Source organism: Triticum dicoccoides, chromosome 5A, assembly GCF_002162155.2.
Source record: "Triticum dicoccoides isolate Atlit2015 ecotype Zavitan chromosome 5A, WEW_v2.0, whole genome shotgun sequence".
NCBI lineage: Eukaryota > Viridiplantae > Streptophyta > Magnoliopsida > Poales > Poaceae > Triticum > Triticum dicoccoides.
The window spans coordinates 383,857,598-383,875,206 of record NC_041388.1 but is presented as its reverse complement, the minus strand read 5'-3'; the positions used below and the strand labels follow the sequence as shown (position 1 = coordinate 383,875,206).

At 44.5% G+C, this 17,609-nt stretch overlaps 2 protein-coding genes across 2 annotated transcripts; both read left to right on the top strand.

Annotated features, from left to right (window-relative positions):
- The first annotated feature begins 2,235 nt into the window (after window positions 1-2,235).
- On the top strand, window positions 2,236-3,120 carry LOC119299571 (gamma-glutamyl peptidase 3-like). The gene is made up of 2 exons (XM_037576764.1): window positions 2,236-2,931; window positions 3,016-3,120. Exons 1-2 carry the CDS (start codon window positions 2,236-2,238, stop codon window positions 3,118-3,120), a joined length of 801 nt encoding a protein of 266 aa, XP_037432661.1.
- A 6,151-nt stretch (window positions 3,121-9,271) lies between these two features.
- LOC119299569 (gamma-glutamyl peptidase 3-like) lies at window positions 9,272-10,158 on the top strand. The gene is made up of 2 exons (XM_037576763.1): window positions 9,272-9,970; window positions 10,048-10,158. The coding sequence occupies exons 1-2, from the start codon at window positions 9,272-9,274 to the stop codon at window positions 10,156-10,158; spliced, it is 810 nt and encodes a 269-aa protein (XP_037432660.1).
- Window positions 10,159-17,609: the final 7,451 nt, after the last annotated feature.

Genomic DNA, 17,609 nt, shown 5'->3' with positions numbered 1-17,609 from the left:
ACAATTTGTAATCCGAATGGACATCTAAGAGGACCCATCCTAGCCACCATGGCACTGGTTTGTTTGGTAGCATTTGACAGACAAAAGAAATACCTGTGTAGACCAACACATGTCCCACTACCGAACACAAAGGGAACTACCAAACAAAATTAAGCAAGGCAACAAAAGCCTCTCCTCCAAAGAGAACAGCAGCCTGGTCTCTCAAGATCAATACGAGAAACCAAAAGAAGATAGACCACCAACCAAGACACAGGAAATCACCTAGGCTTTAATAAAAAAAACCTACACCTGCCATGGAAAAAATCATGCACACGAATATTGTTGACGAATCGAATGGACAGAGAGAATAGAGGGTTAAAGAAAGGAAGGTTAAAGAGAGGAGGGCTAAACTTGCAGATTCATGGACGTAGCTATGGCAAGAAGGCCACCACGACCACAAACTGGACTCTGGCATGTACGAGAATTCGAGGAACGGGAGACAGCAACAATCCTGCAAAAAAATCCGACGCACAATCAATGGAAAAATGAAAAGCCAGAACTGAAGGAGACCGCCAGCACCTCTAGGCAGGGGAACGGATCACCTGGCCATCGGCGAAGTGGCTGCACTGGGGAGCACCGGTGCCATGTCGCCCTGGGCCTCCTCGCGCTCATGAGAAGACGTGGAGGTGGAGGAAGCGGGAGGAGAGGCGCAGGATCTCGGGCTTGATGTGCGTGATCTCGACGTCAGGGTAGTCCTCCTCGCGCTCCAGGGACGGGTGGTGGTTCTCCTTCTCACCCCTGCACATGGGCATGCCGTGCGGTGGCGGCCGGCGGCGGGGCAGGGAGGGGCGGGCGGCTCTAAAGTTTGGAGGGAGGGAGAGAGGCGAGGGGTCATCCTTCTCGGCGCTCTCGCGCTCCGGGGACGGGAGGTGGTTCTCCTTCTCAACCCTGTGCACGGGCGTGCGGTGCGGCGGCCGGCGGCGGGGACGGCGGCGGGCAGGGAGGCGCGAGCGGCCCTAGGGTTTGGAGGGAGGGAGAGACGCGGGGCAGGAGGAAGAGGAGAGGGCGCGGCGCAAGTGCGGGAGGAGCGACGACCCCGTGGTCACCCTGTCGATTTGGATATTTTTTCCAGCCATGTGAAATGACGAAAATGCCCTCGGCGGGGCACTGTAATTACGCGCGGTGGCACGAACTTGAGCGCACTATTCATTGTAGCAGTGATCGGTTTCGATCCGACGGACAGAGTCGCTCCCGAGCGAGATCCTACGGCTGAAAACGCATCAAGGAACCGATCCGACGGCCGAGACTCGCTGAGCTCTGAGAACGCTTATGATCTCCTGCTATGCTTATTTCTGGATGGAGAACTCTTCAAGCAGCAGTTTCATTTTTTACGTCGATTGTTGTACTATGTTCTTCGTGTGAGGAATGAGGGACTTAATCTCTCCATTGGTCTCAGGCTGCTAATTATTACTTGCAAAACAAATGAGAAAGCTCGACTTTTTTAACGTGGAGAGCAAAGAAAGTGCATAGAGATCTTAAATGGCTCTTTGACAAAGTCTCCTCCTCAACACCATGTCAGACGACTAGCAAAAAAAACACCATGTCAGACGGCTGCTGACTCAGTAATGCTACATCTACAGGAAATTACGGGGGAGAGTGGTTTACAGGGTGACGAGGCATTCTTTCATTGGTCAATTTGGGAGGCACCGGTCCACCCCTGAAAATCAGGAGGCGGAGGTATGATTAGAAGAGAAGGGAGGTCCGTAACTTCCTGTTGATTGCCTGTAGGTGTAGGATTATTGCTGCTGACTAATATGGCGACCCAAGACGACCCGTCCGGCTCCGTAGAAAGCTCCTCCACAACACCATGTCATATGTGTACTGATCATATATCATATAGTGGTAGTACAAAATTGGTCGCATGCATGATCGACCTGAGAAAATGTCGGCTCTTCTAGGCTGCCGACGGATGTTGTGTTGGTCGTGTCAGACAAAGAATTTCAATCATGCATGGTCCTCCATCCGAAAAGGAGTCGGGTCTCCCCAAAGCGTGCTTGTTGTCGCCATTGATTCTCTCCTCGTGTTTACGTACTCCCATTCTCTCCAGCTTCCGACCGGCCTCTATAAATCTCCAGCCGATAACACACAGTCTACAGCCAATCCTACTCATTAGCAAAGCGCTATAAGCTCAGCCGGTCAGCCCTGCTTGGTCTAGCCTTCTCCTTCCTGCTGCAAGAACTGATCCGGTAGTCCGCCATGAAGATCGTGGCAGCCGATGATCAGCCAAGGAGGAGCAGGAGGTACGCGCTGCTGCTGGCGGCGCGGGACTCGGAGTACGTGCTCAAGGCCTACGGAGGCTACTTCAACGTCTTCGTGAGTGCATTCGGCGGTGGCGGTGGCAAAGACAGCGACGTCTGCGAGACGTGGGACATGTTCCGGGCGGTGGACGGGGAGCTCTCAGACCTGGACGACGTCGGACGATACGACGGCTTTGTCATCAGCGGCAGCCCATACGACGCGTACGCCGACGAGCTGTGGATACTGCGGCTGTGCCTCCTCGTCCAGGAGGCCGTCGCCGCCCGGAAGCGCGTCCTCGGCATCTGCTTCGGCCATCAGGTGGTATGCCGTGCTCTCGGCGGCCGCGTCGGGAAGGCCAGGAGGGGCGGGTGGGACATCGGTATCCGGGAGGTGGCCATTGCGGCAACGCTGCCGCCGTGCAGGTTCCTCGACGCGCTGCAGGACCTGCCCCAGTACGCCAAGATCACTGAGTGCCACCAGGATGAGGTCTGGGAGGCGCCGCTGGGCGCCGACGTGCTGGCGTCCTCGGACAAGACCGGCGTGGAGATGTTCTGTGTCGGCGAGCACGTGCTGGGCATCCAGGGCCACCCGGAGTACACCGGCGACATACTCCTCAGCCTCGTCGACCGCCTCTCCACCAGCCAAGCCATCACCGTGAGTGCTTCCCTCTAGCTATGTGGTGCATGATGCCATCGTTCTTCCATGATAGGATCTGATTTGCCACTTTGCACGTTGCAGGTGCCGTTCGCTGAGGACGTGAAGAGGCAGCTGGAGGCTACCAGCCCTGACAGGGAGTTCTGGCTCAAGCTCTGCAAAAGTTTCCTCAAGACTGAAGGATTATAGACACGCATATATGGTCATAAATAAACCATCTACTGGCACGTAGTACTAGCAGCGTGGTCTTATATTGGATTAAACAAAGCTTGGTAGTCAGATTGTTGTTGTCATCTACTTCCCAAAATGGTCGTACATTTTCGGAGGGAGGGAGTATCTTTTTATACTTAAAATGTTGTCATTATCAGGTAGGGACAGAAAAATTCAAGAACAAGTAGACCGGACGCTGACTTTTGGTTCATATATTTTGGGAATCCCGCTTGGCCGCAGCTTGAAAATTATGGCCACAAAATGAATCTAGCTAGTGGGATGGTTATTTCCTGTTACTACTACCTCTGTACTAAAATATAAGATGTTTTTTAGTTTTTCATAGAAAAACCATCTTACAATTGTTATGGACGGATTATTTCCGAGTGAGATGATGTGCTGAACTAAGACTAGGAAATTCGCTACTAGCTTGTGAACGAAAGCAAAGTAATTCACTCTTTTTGACGCGGAAACTGCCTCCCGGGTCGCTCTCGTGACTCGGAAGTGTAGAAAGTATAGTGCCTCATAGACTTCTACTTCAGTCAAAGTAATTGTCGCTTAAACGGTAGTAATATATATAAATTGATGATGTGGAGGGCTTAAATGTACTTGATGATGTGCAGGGATTACATGTGCAAGGAAATTGAGTGTGAATGCTTGCATGTGTTGGAAAATGGAATATGTAGGGCTTGCACGCACTTGATAACTAGATGATGCCGCGTGAATTGGTTGACGAAAATTTAGGTTGATAACATGAGAAACAAAATTAAAATGGACCGACTGATGATTAGGTGACTGCAAAATTATTTTGGGTCAGACACTTTTTCATTTGCCATTATTTCTGATCAAGCCAACACAAAACAACCATATATAACAAAAGTTGACTAACCAAAATTGTAGTTCAATCGATTTCCCTCGGATAGCCTTACTCAAGCATTTTGATTCAGTCGGCGTGGTGCCAGCCCATAGCAATAGCCTAGAATCATGATCCCTCCATCAACCAATTTCCTTTTGTCCTTTGTCTCTCTTTGTCGGCTAAGAAGTACGCATGATTCACAAGCCTCTCGATCCCCTGCCCGTGAGAAATAAAATTAGTAGAACATGAGTTATTTAGCACCTTTTTTTGCGGGGACGAGTACTGGACTACCTAATTAAGTGATTAGGGTTTGTAGTTATCGTTTGGTGTAGTACTACAGTTCAATTGTATGTATTTCTTAGTTGTGTACAGTTCAATAGTTGTGCTCTACCTCATGATTATCTGCGACTCATTTATTGATTTCAACTATATGGTTCTAGACGTAAGATTTTTTTTTCTAGTTTTGTCACATCTAATCATGTTGCTACTATCAAATTCGCATCAATTTTGGTAGTATGGTATCAACCGAAACCGAACCATAGAGTTATTTATACCACATTAACCAAAGTATCATAGTTGTACTTACCAGATAACCGTATTTGACGAACCGGACGCTCGGGGCTACAAATAATGACATAATTTGAGCACAATTTACACCAAAAATCACACTTTTATAATATGCAAAAATAAGCACATAATAATGGAAATTCTACATAAAAGATTTTTTTTGGAGGAAACGAATTAGGGGCATTGGTATTACCCTTTAAGAATGAAGAAAACTAAAAAAATGAACAAAATAACCACAAATTTTGCGTACAATTTACACATAAATAGCCCTTTTTATAATATGCAAGAATACACATATAATAGTGGGATTTTTAGAAAAAGGAAGTTTCTAAGACATAATGAATTAGTGGCATCGGTAATACCCTTTAAAAAAGAAAGAGAATAAGAACATAATTCATACATATTTTACCTAGAAATTGTGCTTTTTCTATAAAAAGAAAGATTAAGCATATAGTAATAGAGTTTAAAAAAAGAGTTTCCTAAGAATGAATGAATTAGTCGCATTGGTATTACTTTTTATGAGGAAACAAAATAAAAATACCAAATAAATTTGCACACAATGTACGTAAAATTGTATTTTTTTAATAATATGTATAAGTATATAATAGTGGAATTTTTTTCGAAAGAAGGAATGAATTTGTGGCACTTGTATTACCCTTAAAGAAGCAAGAAAAAGAAACAAAACTAAAAAGAATCAAAATAATGAAGCTTTCTCAGAAATAATAAATTAGTGGCATTATTATTACCCTTTGAGAAGAAAGATAATTAAAAACCTAAACAAAAAATGAAAATTTTGGACACGATTACCTATAAATTATTTTTAGAATATGCAAGTATAAGCATATAATAATGGATTTTTTGTAAAAAAAAAAGGAAGTTTCGTTAGAGGGAATAAACTACTAGCATTGGCATTTCCTCAAAGAAGAAACAAAATGAAATAAAACCTAAGAAATCAAAAATAGAGAAATTTTATAAGAAAGAAATAATTAGTGACATTGGTATTACCCTTGAATAAGAAGAAAAGGAAACAAAAACGAAAACAAATAATGACAAAATATGCACAAAATTAAATAGAAATTTCTTTTTTATAATATGCAAGTATACGCATATAATAACGGAATTTTCACACAAAGAGTTTGTGGCATTGGTATTACAATTAAGGGAGAAACAAAATGAAATTAAGAAACATATAAATAATGAAGTTTTCTAAGAAAGATTGAACTAGTAGCAATGGCATTATCATTCAAGAAGAAATTAAATTAAATTAAAACTAAATCAAAATATGATGTTTTCTAAAGAAGAATGAACTACTGGTATTTGTATTACTCTTTAAGTATAAACAATAAAAATATAAAAATAATCGAAATAATGAATTAATGCCAATGGTATAATCTTTAAGAAGAAGAAAATTTATATAAAAACAAAAAAACAAAATAATGATGTTTTCAATGGAAGAATGAATTAGTAGCATTGATATTATCCTTTAAGAAAAAGAAATAAAAAAGCATATTAGTGGAAAATAACAAAAACAATTTGCACAAAATCTACACAGGAATTACGTTTTTTATATCATTTGCAAGTATAAGAATATAATAATGGATTTTCACAAAAAAGTAGCTTTGGTATTATGATTAAGGAGGAAGGAAAATGAAATGAAAACTTAAAAAAATGAAAATATGAAGTTTTCTAATAAAGATTGAATTAGTTGCAATAGCATTACCCTTTAAAAATAAATAAAATGAAAGAAAAACCAAATTGAAATAATGAAGTTTTCTTAGGAAGAATGAACTAGTGGTATTTGTATTACCCTTTAAGAAAAAAACCAAAAAATAAAAAATCAAATAATTAAATTTATAAGGAAGAATGAATTAATGAAAATTGTATTACCCATTAAGAAGAAATTATATAAAAACTATAATTTCAAAATGATGAAGTTTTATATGGAATAATGAATTAGTAGCATGGTATTACCGTTTAATTAAAAAAACATATTCGTGGAAAATAATGACAAAATTTGCACAAAATCTACACAGGAATTACGTTTTTTATATCATTTGCAAGTATAAGAATATAATAATGGATTTTCACAAAAAAGTAGCTTTGGTATTATGATAAAGGAGGAAGGAAAATGAAATGAAAACTTAAAAAAATGAAAAATATGAAGTTTTCTAATAAAGATTGAATTAGTTGCAATAGCATTACCCTTTAAAAATAAATAAAATGAAAGAAAAACCAAATTGAAATAATGAAGTTTTCTTAGGAAGAATGAACTAGTGGTATTTGTATTACCCTTTAAGAAGAAAACCAAAAAATAAAAAATCAAATAATGAAATTTATAAGGAAGAATGAATTAATGAAAATTGTATTACCCATTAAGAAGAAATTATATAAAAACTATAATTTCAAAATGATGAAGTTTTATATGGAATAATGAATTAGTAGCATGGTATTACCGTTTAATAAAAAAACATATTCATGGAAAATAATGATAAAATTTGCACAAAATTTACAAAGCAATTACATTTTTTTAATATTCATGTATAAGGATATAATGATGGGATCATCACGAAAATGAAATTTCCAAAAAATGAATGAATTAGTGGCATTGGTATTACCATTAAAGAAGAAATAAAATGTAATTAAAACTCAAAAAAATAAAAAAATGAAATTTTCTAAGAAATAAGGAATTTGTTGTAATGGTATTACCCTTTTGGAAGAAAGAAAATGGAATAAAAACTAAATCAAAATAGTAAAGTTTTAGGAAGAATGAATTAGTGGTATTGGTATTACTCTATAAGAAGAAAGAAAATATATAATCAAAATAATGAAATTTTGTAAGGAACAACAAATTAATAACAATGGTACTACCCTTTAAAAGGAAAGAAAATAAACTAAACTAAAACAAAATAAAACTAATAAAGTTTTGTCGGGAAGAATGAATTAGTGGCATTGGTATTAACCTTTAAGAAAAATAAATGAAGAAAGCATAACGAAAAGATTTACATCAAAATTGCAACTGATAATATGCAAGAGCATATAACAGTGGAATTTTCACAAAGAAGAAATTTCACAAAGAAGAAATGAATAGTGGAATTGCTATTACCCTTGAAGAACAAAGAAAATGAAATAAAGCAAATTCAAAATAATGATGTTTTCTAAGAAGAAATGAATTATTGCATTGTTATTACCCTTAAAGAACAAAGAAAGGGAAATAAAAATGATGTTTTCTAAGTAAAAATGAAATAGTGGCATTTTTTTCTTTAAGAAGAAAAAAAGTAGGAATAAAAATAAAAAAAATCCTATACACAACTTTGCACTAAAATTTCAGTTTTTTAAGATGCATAGAATAGGCATATAATAGTCCAATTTTCACACTCTATTTTAGTTCACACGCTCATTGTACAACACTTGCATGAATACATTTACAACTCACTTAACCTCACAAAAATATGCATAAGAAAAAAATGGAAAACTTGATAAAAAAACAAAAGCAAAAATGAATAAAAATAAAAAAACTGAGAAAAAATGAAGGAAGGGAGGGAAGGGCTTGGTCGCACAGCTAACTGAGCTTCAGCGCATGAACCAATTGACTAGCCCAAAACTGATTTCACTAAAAATTCCTCGCCAAAAACAAGATTTACCATACAAAAGAAAGAGAAAAGAGCACGAATCTTGGAGTAGCAATCAACAGCCAGAAAATTTGACTGATGCAAATTCAATTTTCAGGCGACTTGCAGGTAGCTAAAATGAAACTAAAACTACTTATGACTTATAATATTTGATTATGTATAGTTGTAACAATATTTATTGAATATAATATAATATAATTGAATGGAAAACATTTTTCCATGCATAACTGAATGTTGTGATGGATTTTTTCGCATGCATAATTACATGTTGAGGTGGGACTTATCCCATAGAGTACATAAGTGTGTGCTGACACGTTGCTTGTATGTTTTTTTTTTTTTTTGAAAAAGAAGAAGTGGATATAGGATACGATGCTTACATCCATTTGATGATATGAAGTGTTTGCATATATGTGCTCCAAAATAAGACAAATGAAGAACTCTTCAAGGAGCAGTTTCAATTTTACGTCGATTCGTGTTCTTCGTTCTTCGTATGAGGGTATTGGTCTCCATTGGTCTCAGGCTGCTAATTATTACTTCCAAAACAAATGAGGAAGCCGACGATTTCTTTAACGCGGAGAGCCAAAAAAAGTGCACAGAGATCTTGAACGGCATTTTGACAAAGTCTCACCCCACAAAACCATGATCAGACGGCTGCTGACTAATATGGCTACCAAGACGACCTCCGTAAAAAGCTTGCCGTGCCGATCATATCATTTCGTGCTGCAAAGTTGGTCGCATGCATGATCGACCAGAGAAAATATGTATTGGCCGTCTGATCGGTTCTTCTAGGCTGCCGATGGAAGTTGCATTGGTCGTGTCAGACCAAGAATTCAACCATGCAAAAAGAAGTCTCTCCAAAGCGTGCATGTATTCCCAAAGCGTGCTTGTTGTCGCCATTGATTCACTCCTCGTGTTCACGTACTCCCCTTCTTCCGACCGGCCTCCATAAATGCCAGCGCTTGTCGCCAGCTGATCACACACACCGCAGCCAATCCTACTCATTTGCAAAGCGCTATAAGCTCAGCTCAGCTTGATCTAGCCTACCTTCTTCCTGCTGCAAGAACCGGTCCGATAATCCGCCATGAAGATTGTGGCAGCTGACGAGCCAAGGACGAGCAGGAGGTACGCACTGCTGCTGGCGGCCCGGGACTCGGAGTACGTGCTCAAGGTGTACGGCGGCTACTTCAACGTCTTCGTGAGTGCGTTTGGCTCTGGCGGCGACGGCGACGGCAACGGCGACGTCTGCGAGACGTGGGACATGTTCCGGGCGGTGGACGGCGAGCTCCCCGACCTGGACGACGTCGGACGGTACGACGGCTTCGTCATCAGCGGCAGCCCTTACGACGCGTACGCCGACGAGCTGTGGATACTGCGGCTGTGCCTCCTTGTCCAGGGGGCCGTCGCCGCCCGGAAGCGCGTCCTCGGCATCTGCTTCGGCCACCAGGTGGTATGCCGCGCTCTGGGCGGCCGCGTCGGGAAGGCCAGGCGCGGCGGGTGGGACATCGGCATCCGGGAGATGGCCATGGCGGCGACGCTGCCGCCGTGGAGGTTCCTCGACGCGCTGCGGGACCTTCCCCAGTACGCCAAGATCACCGAGTGCCACCAGGACGAGGTCTGGGAGGCGCCGCTGGGCGCCGACGTGCTGGCGTCATCGGACAAGACCGGTGTGGAGATGTTCTGCGTCGGCGACCACGTGTTGGGCATCCAGGGCCACCCCGAGTACACCGGCGACATACTCCTGAGCCTCGTCGACCGCCTCTCCACCAGCCAAACCATCACCGTGAGTGCTTCCCTCTAGCTATGTGGTGCATATGCGCCATTGTTATAGGATCTGATTTGCCAGTTTGCACGTTGCAGGTGTCGTTCGCTGAGGATGTGAAGAGGCAACTGGAGGCTACTAGCCCTGACAGAGAGTTCTGGCTCAAGCTCTGCAAAAGTTTCCTCAAGACTGAAGAATCATACTACTAGCTTCGTGCACGTATATGTCCGTAAATAAACCATCTACTGGCACTAGCGGCGTGGTGTTAATGCCAGATGACAACTTGAAGTATTGGATTGAAGAAAGCTTGGCGTCAGATTATGTGCAGAACCATGCAAATTGTTGTTGTTACATCTATCCTTTTGATACGTATAACATGTTGTCGTTAACAGGCAGGGACAGACCGGATGCTGACCTTTGGTTCCTATTTTGGGAATCCCGCTTGGACGCAGCATAGAAAACTATTTGCTGTTTATTTTAGAGTGTGATGATGTGCTGAAGTAAGACAATGAAATTATGTCCAACCCTGTATGATCGAGTGTGGATTATGACCTCTTTGTTTTGTTTTTTCTGTCTAAGGCTGCTTACTTTCTGCAGTCAACCGGCCATATTTCTTCAGTTTAACAGGGTCCAAAGTGACTGCGTTTTTCAGGATAGTTCATAGGTTGGCAATTGTAAGAATATCATTGCTAGCATGCATGGAACTTGTCAAAATACCACCGTCAACACGAAATTTGTTAAAATGCTACTGCAAAAAAGAAACGTACAAGAATACCACTATACATCGTTGTGGTCATTTTACCATTCTAACAAAGGGTAAATGCATTTGACCGAGGTCAATTTGAAATACTACCAAGGTCTAAAGCAAACTATAAGTCCATTTTTTCAAACGCCGGTCGCTTTATATTACTTTACAAGACAGATAGATCGTTCATCAGCCACCTTACAATAGCCGTGTCGACGGCGGCATCGAGGCCACTAGCCGATCTAACTCATGAGAGATTACATGTCTTCCTTAGGCAACGAATGAAAGAAGCTGAAGTATAACCTAGGGAAAGAACCGTCCGGAAAGAACATCATAATTCGCATAAATAGCAGTCGTTTTTGAGGCAGTGAAGCCCCCTTCATCGTGTTTATGACCTCCACGCTATCTGATTCTTCCACCACCAAGTTCCGGATCCTGAGTTGCTGTGCTAGAATTGGACCATATCTAAGAGCATATGCCTACGTCATCGATGCGTCTGCCACATGCTCAAGGATATCATTGGAAGCAGGAATGAATCCTCTTTTGTCATCACAAAGAACTGCACTCACAACACCATTAAGATAGTTGGGGTAATGTGGCGTCGACATTGAGTTTAACATAACCCTAGCCGGTCTCATCCATCCCGTTATCTAGATGCTAGTACTCTTCTGCCTCGACTTCCAGTAGTTAGTCATTACTATAATGGATTTATTGAATGTAATTACCTTGTGTACGATGGTTTTCCATCCAATTTTCGATACCAAAGGAGAGATGCCCGCTTCCATACGTTGTGTCCCACAACACGAGATCAGTCTGGCCGTACAAAGGTCGTACTAATTTTGGTCATACATGTAGCGGCTCTCTTAATAAACGGAAGTATTTATAATAATTCATCTTGAATTTAATGGCTGACATGCGACCTGGATTGAGAGATAAAGCAAAGTTAGTCACGTTGTGAGCCTAGTACTTGGAGCTCCTTCCTTTATGGATGATCCGACATGATGAAGAAGTCGTCGAGCAAGCTTAGATCTCTCGATGATAGCCCATGCAAACCACCCGACCCGCCATGAATGCTAGACACCACAGTCTTAGCAGAGTGGTAGGATCAGAGACGCCATTGAAGACCAATTTTGACGCTCCTATGTGTAGACACTGTTATGATCACGACATACTGCGCCAGTCACTCCCTTGTCCCCATGTTTGACTTACATCTCCATCTAAGAGAGAGAGAGAGAGAGAGAGAGAGAGAGAGAGAGAGAGTTGGTGCACCGTGAGTTGATGACTTCACCAAGGAAACAAGTTCTGCTCTATAGTTGTTGGTGAAGCTTTGCGTCAACATCAGGCTTTGGAATTCACCATCGTGAATTGCCCTTCTGCTCGTCGTCTAGATAAGCCATAGAGTAACCTCCAATCTGGTAAAGTCGGCATGCGACAATGATTCAATAATGGCGAAGAGCCGCTATTTGGCATTTGGTTCCATCATGGCGCACATATGATCGACCAGGTCTTCATTTGAGAGTGCCCACATCATGATATTGATCACTCTAGCACCAATAACGCCATGAGTCTTCAGCACCACACAAAGAGGAACAACTTGAGGATGGCACGTTTTGGATAGGCCCTAAAAGCCCTAAAAAGAGGGGGGGGGGGCGCAAACACCGATCAACAAAGAGATGGACTCCATAGACAAACAGTCCAATGTCACATAGATGCAACCCAACTAGTCCACTCCCACAAGGATGCACATGTAAGAAACCACTGCCAACTCAAACATATTGACGCGCAAAGAAGAAGAAAGAAACAACAGCCAAAGGAAAACATGTATATGTGAAATTTCAGAATCACTCGTTTTTTTATGGGCAGCATGCGCATTTGACACTGCCCAAAACATCGCCTCCCACTACTCTGCGCCAATACCGGTGATGTAAAAGAGATTCATCACATAGGACCACATGAAAAACGCCCATTTACATCATCTTGTGCCAAAGACGGTGTTCCAACAGCCAACATGTGATGTATATGAAAAAAAACTCAGCCGTGAAGAAAAATAAAGGCCATTTAGGGCCCGTTCGGGAGATCTCCAGGAGCCAGCTTCCTAGAATCGATACGTGAAGCCAGCCGAACGCTTCTGCTCCGAGAAGTGGGCTTCGCGGAGAAAAAGAGGCCACAGTGCAATTTTGAGGAGCAGCCGAAGCCCAGCCTCGCTAAAAGGAGAAGTAGAAGTTCCTCGTAATTACATATCGATGCCATCCCGAAGTACCAGACGAAATGTTTTTTTCTCTTCGCTCAAAGCCCAGCTTGGTGGGCCCAACTGTCGGTGTCAAAACCGGCGGATCTCGGGTAGGGGGTCCCGAACTGTGCGTCTAGGATCGATGGTAATAGGAGACGGGGGACATGATGTTTACCCAGGTTCGGGCCCTCTCTATGGAGGCAATACCCTACTTCCTGCTTGATTGATCTTGATGAATATGAGTATTACAAGAGTTGATCTACCATGAGATCGTAATGGCTAAACCCTAGAAGTCTAGCTTGTATGACTATGGTAATGTGTATCTCCATCCGGACTATGCTCTCCGGTTTATATAGACATCGGAGAGATCTAGGGTTACATGGATTCGGTTACATAAGAAGGAATATTCATAGCTGGTCGCCTAGCTTGCCTTCCACGCCAAGGAAAGTCCAATCCGGACACGGGTATAGTCTTCGGTCTTCATGTCTTCACAGCCCATCAGTCCGGCCCAATGGATAATTGGCCGGATGCCTGAGGACCCCTCGGTCTAGGACTCCCTCAGTAGCCCCTGAACCTGGCTTCAATGACGAGGAGTCCGGCACGCAGATTTGTCTTCGACATTGCAAGGCGGGTTCCCTCCTTCCGAACTCCAGAATAGTCTTCGGATGTAGTAAGTATATCCATACCTGTGCATATAGTTGCAGAGAATACAATATTTCACGAGTCCAATTTTCTGATGACTGTTTATGAAATCGTATCACGCCTGCCCGGTTACTATTTCCAACCGTTGGCTAGCACGTCGCCCCATGTCTCGGGACGCGGTTTTACTGGCACGTCTCGTCAAGGCAGAGATCGTGTCCCCTTATTCACGGGATTTTCATTAATGCAGGCGTGGGTAACCCAACCGTCCCCTGGGTACAATTCTTTGGGGATAGGTAAGTTTCGAGACCTAGGTGGAGACACTCAATATTCGGGGTCTTTATATAGGGACCCAGACTCGTCTTCTTCCTTTGCGCTTGCTCCTTCCTCAACCCCAACCACCCCCTCGGGTCCCAATCTCCACCAGCCCTAATCATGCCCGGATCCAGCCGCCAAGGCCGGTGGGTGGCTTCTTCTGTCACAGAGGAGGATATCGCGAAGCTCCGCGCAGCGAGGTATCTGACCCCGGAAATCCTTCATCGGCTTCCTGCACAGGGGCAGGTTATACCTACTCCCAGATCCGGCGAGAGGGTAGTATTTGTGTCTCACTTCCTCCATGGGTTAGGGTTCGCGCTCAACCCCTACGTCCGGGGGCTCATTTTCTACTATGGTTTAGATTTTCACGATCTGGCCCCGGACTCTATTCTTCTCATCTCGACATTTATCGTTACATGTGAGGCCTTCCTCCGGACTCCTCCACACTTTGGTTTGTGGCTCAAGACCTTCGACGTGAGGCCGCAGGTGACAGAGGAGGAGCAGGCAGAGTGCGGCAGCGTCATAATAGGCAAGCTTGCTAGCACAGTTTGGTTTGAAGGATCTTTCGCCAAGTCCTCCGACCTATGGCAGCAGGGGTGGTTTTACATCAATGAGCCGAGAGGCTCCAAGTGGGCGGCTACTCCTGCATTCCGACCCGGCCCTCCAATTCAACTTGCTTCATGGATCAATAAGGGATTGGACTGGGGATCCGTCAATGAAGTGCAGACTCTGCAAAGTCGCATCCGAAGCCTTATCAAGAAGGGCATCAATCTTATCAACGTCGTTCAAGTAATGCTAGTCCGTCGGACCCTGCCATGTCAACGGCGGCCTCTCTGTATGTTGGAGTTTAATCCGGAAGGGCGGCGGACTCTTCAGCACTTCTTCGGCACCACACACGAAGGAATGTGGAAATTGTATTTCGGGGAAAGAGAGCAATGGTCGGACACCACCGAAGATGTTGGCCTTGACTGCAATCATCCGGACACGGCGGTAAGTATTCAATCTCCGAACAACTTCCATTCAAGCATCTCTTGACAAGATACTGAACAATCCATCCCTATTCAGGACTGGATAAAGAAAGCGGTGTTAATCTGGTGTCCGACGCCCCTTCTCAAAGACTCTGCGACCGCCCTACTGACGAGAATGCTGATTCCGACACCGTACCAGGTGTCCACAGAGGGGGGTGAGAGTAGGGAGCCCAGAGGTGATGCCCGCCCTGAGGATGAATAGACGCTGTGTTCGGGGAAACCGAGACCCCTTTGTCCAAGGGAAAAGGTGCAGAGGAAACCCTCCATGGCAAAAAGAAGGCCGCTTACGAAGATCAGGAGGGGAAGCCTTCCAAGAGAGGAAAAATGCCATCGTCGGGGGGCTTGGGCCAGGCGAGCGATGCTGCCGTAGGGCTTTATGACGAGGACGAACCTCTGGCCAAACCATAAGTGAAGCTGGGGCACTTTTAAACGTACCTCATTCTTTTCCTATTAGTGAAGTAATCATCCGACATATGTACATCCACGCAGGTTAACGCCTGGTGTTTCTCAATCGTCCTCCTCCTCGAGAGACCTTCTTCCGGAGATGATGGAGAGTGACACGTCTTCTTCGGCCTCCTCACCCAATAGGGGGATGATACCGAGGTGTTGTCCCCAAGGGCTCCTCCCGATCGTCAAGTAGTGCAGGAAACGAAGAAGGCGTTACCTGAAGGAAGTGCCTCTGTCGCTCAGGGTTCGGGGGTCAAGAATGATGGCCCCGAACCGTCTGTTTTACAGCCGGAGACGATTCTAGAGGCGAGCAAACGGATTCCTTCAAAGGAATTCCGTACTTCGGCGGCGATTTCCGAAGACCCCGAAGCACCGGAAATGCTGACGGACATGCTGCGGCAAGCGTCCATTTCAGAGGAGCACCGTGCCTTGATGGTTACGGTGGTCGAAAGGGTTCTATCCGCGAAGAGCGGATTGAATGAGGCCTTCTCGAGCCTTCTAAGAGGTTTTGAGGTTTGTGATGTAGTTTTGCCAATTGAATAATATTGTCAGAATGCACCTGTTGTATATGCAGTAGCCCCTGAGACTCGGGTTGCCTTCCGAAGGAAGCGATCGAAGGATCAAAAAGATATGCTCAGGTACTAACCTTGATTTAACTTGGACTACATGTTGTCTCTCCTCCTGCGGCTACCTGAAATACGGAAGTGGCCGAACTGCAGCGAAAGCTGAATATTGCAGAAGATGACATTGCATTGATCAACAGGCGTCTTGACGACTCGCAAGGTATGTATTTCGAGCATTCCTTACACCAATGTGTTTGCTATTTAGGCCTGACGCCGAAAAGAGTGAAATGTGCACGAGTGTAGATGGTGCTGCTGCCGTTGAAGCTCTTCAGGCGGAGCTAGCCTGGGCCAAGGAGCAGGCCCGGTGTAGCGATGCGGCTGCCGAGAAGGCATCGGCTGATCTAAGAGCCGAACAAGCAGCTCGGCGCCAAAATGAGGAGAAAATATCGCACTGGTGCTTGACTTGAAGAATACTACCAGCCGCTGTGAGTACCTTGAGAAGGAGAATAAAGCCAAAATGGTTGAACTTGATAAAGCCGTACGAGAGGCGAGTGAAGCTCGGTCTGAATCTAGGGCAGCTCGGGAAGAGATTTGGCAGGCTAAGGTAATAGCGAACGGTAAGCCCTTTTTGCTTCAAGCCAAGTTTGGCGATCCGGACTATGCTTAGTTGAACCAGGTCTGGAGTTCTCCGGCTGAATTTTTGGACTTGCCGAAGAGTTCTTTCGATGCGGCGCAATTTTACCAAGCACAAGAGGGGTATGCAATGGAGAAGCTTTTCTGGTCGTAATTTGGCGCATCAAAGCGCCCTCTGTTGTTAAATGAACAAATGTCCCAATGGGCCGAGCTTCAGAGGATATCCGGCGACGCCATGAAGAACGTCATAATCCGGTTGTGGCCGAATGAGCCTGTTCCAAAGAGCTACTTTGGCCTGGTGCAGCGTCTTGTTGATGCGGTGCCGAGTATCGATGCTGCAAAGCGATCGGCGTGCGTTGAAGGTGCACGGATGGCCTTTGCCCGAGTCAAGACGTTCTGGGGGAAGATGAAGGTCATCGATGTTGCGGCGAAGAGTCCGCCCAAGGGCAAGGGCCGTAGTGAGCCGGAGCATTATTTTGAAGACGTCCTGGAAGCCGCCCGCCTGATAGAGGGTCAATGCTCGAAGAACATAATGTTCGAGTAAGGTGTATTAGAATTGTAAAAGTGTCAGGACCCCGACTCGATGTCACATCGATCTAGCTGGTAACACCTCATATCACTTTGCGGCCTCACGCACGGTATCCCACGGGTGTCGTCTTACCTTTTCCCGGGACCGTTTGCGCCTTTTGGCTCACGTATATGATAGTGTCGCTAGCATCCATATGATAAAGAGCCCGGGCTGACATGACTAGTCGTAAACCCAAAGTGGCACAGACTTACAGGGACAGGCATCCATGACCCAGCTTCGAACGTGTCGGTCATCAGCAAGTGGGTCCGGGCTGTAGCACTGGGCTAGCAGGACTCCGGTAAACCGGGCTGTAGCGGGCTAACAGGACTCCGGTACTCAAAGCGTGACATTTCCCCGAAGGGACAGACACAGGAACGAAGAAGGACACATGCCGGCCAGCCTAAGTGTTCCAGAGCAGTAGCAAGCTACCATGGCTCAGCGGTAACACTAGGAGACATTTCCCGGTAAGAGAGGCTACTAAAGATAAACAAC

Bases quoted from the DNA above. Each gene is read 5' to 3' on its own strand.
- LOC119299571 (XM_037576764.1), top strand. From the start codon at position 2,236: ATGAAGATCGTGGCAGCCGATGATCAGCCAAGGAGGAGCAGGAGGTAC. The intron at 2,932-3,015 runs GTGAGTGCTTCC...TGCACGTTGCAG, and splicing joins CCACCAGCCAAGCCATCACC to GTGCCGTTCGCTGAGGACGT.
- LOC119299569 (XM_037576763.1), top strand. From the start codon at position 9,272: ATGAAGATTGTGGCAGCTGACGAGCCAAGGACGAGCAGGAGGTACGCA. The intron at 9,971-10,047 runs GTGAGTGCTTCC...TGCACGTTGCAG, and splicing joins CCACCAGCCAAACCATCACC to GTGTCGTTCGCTGAGGATGT.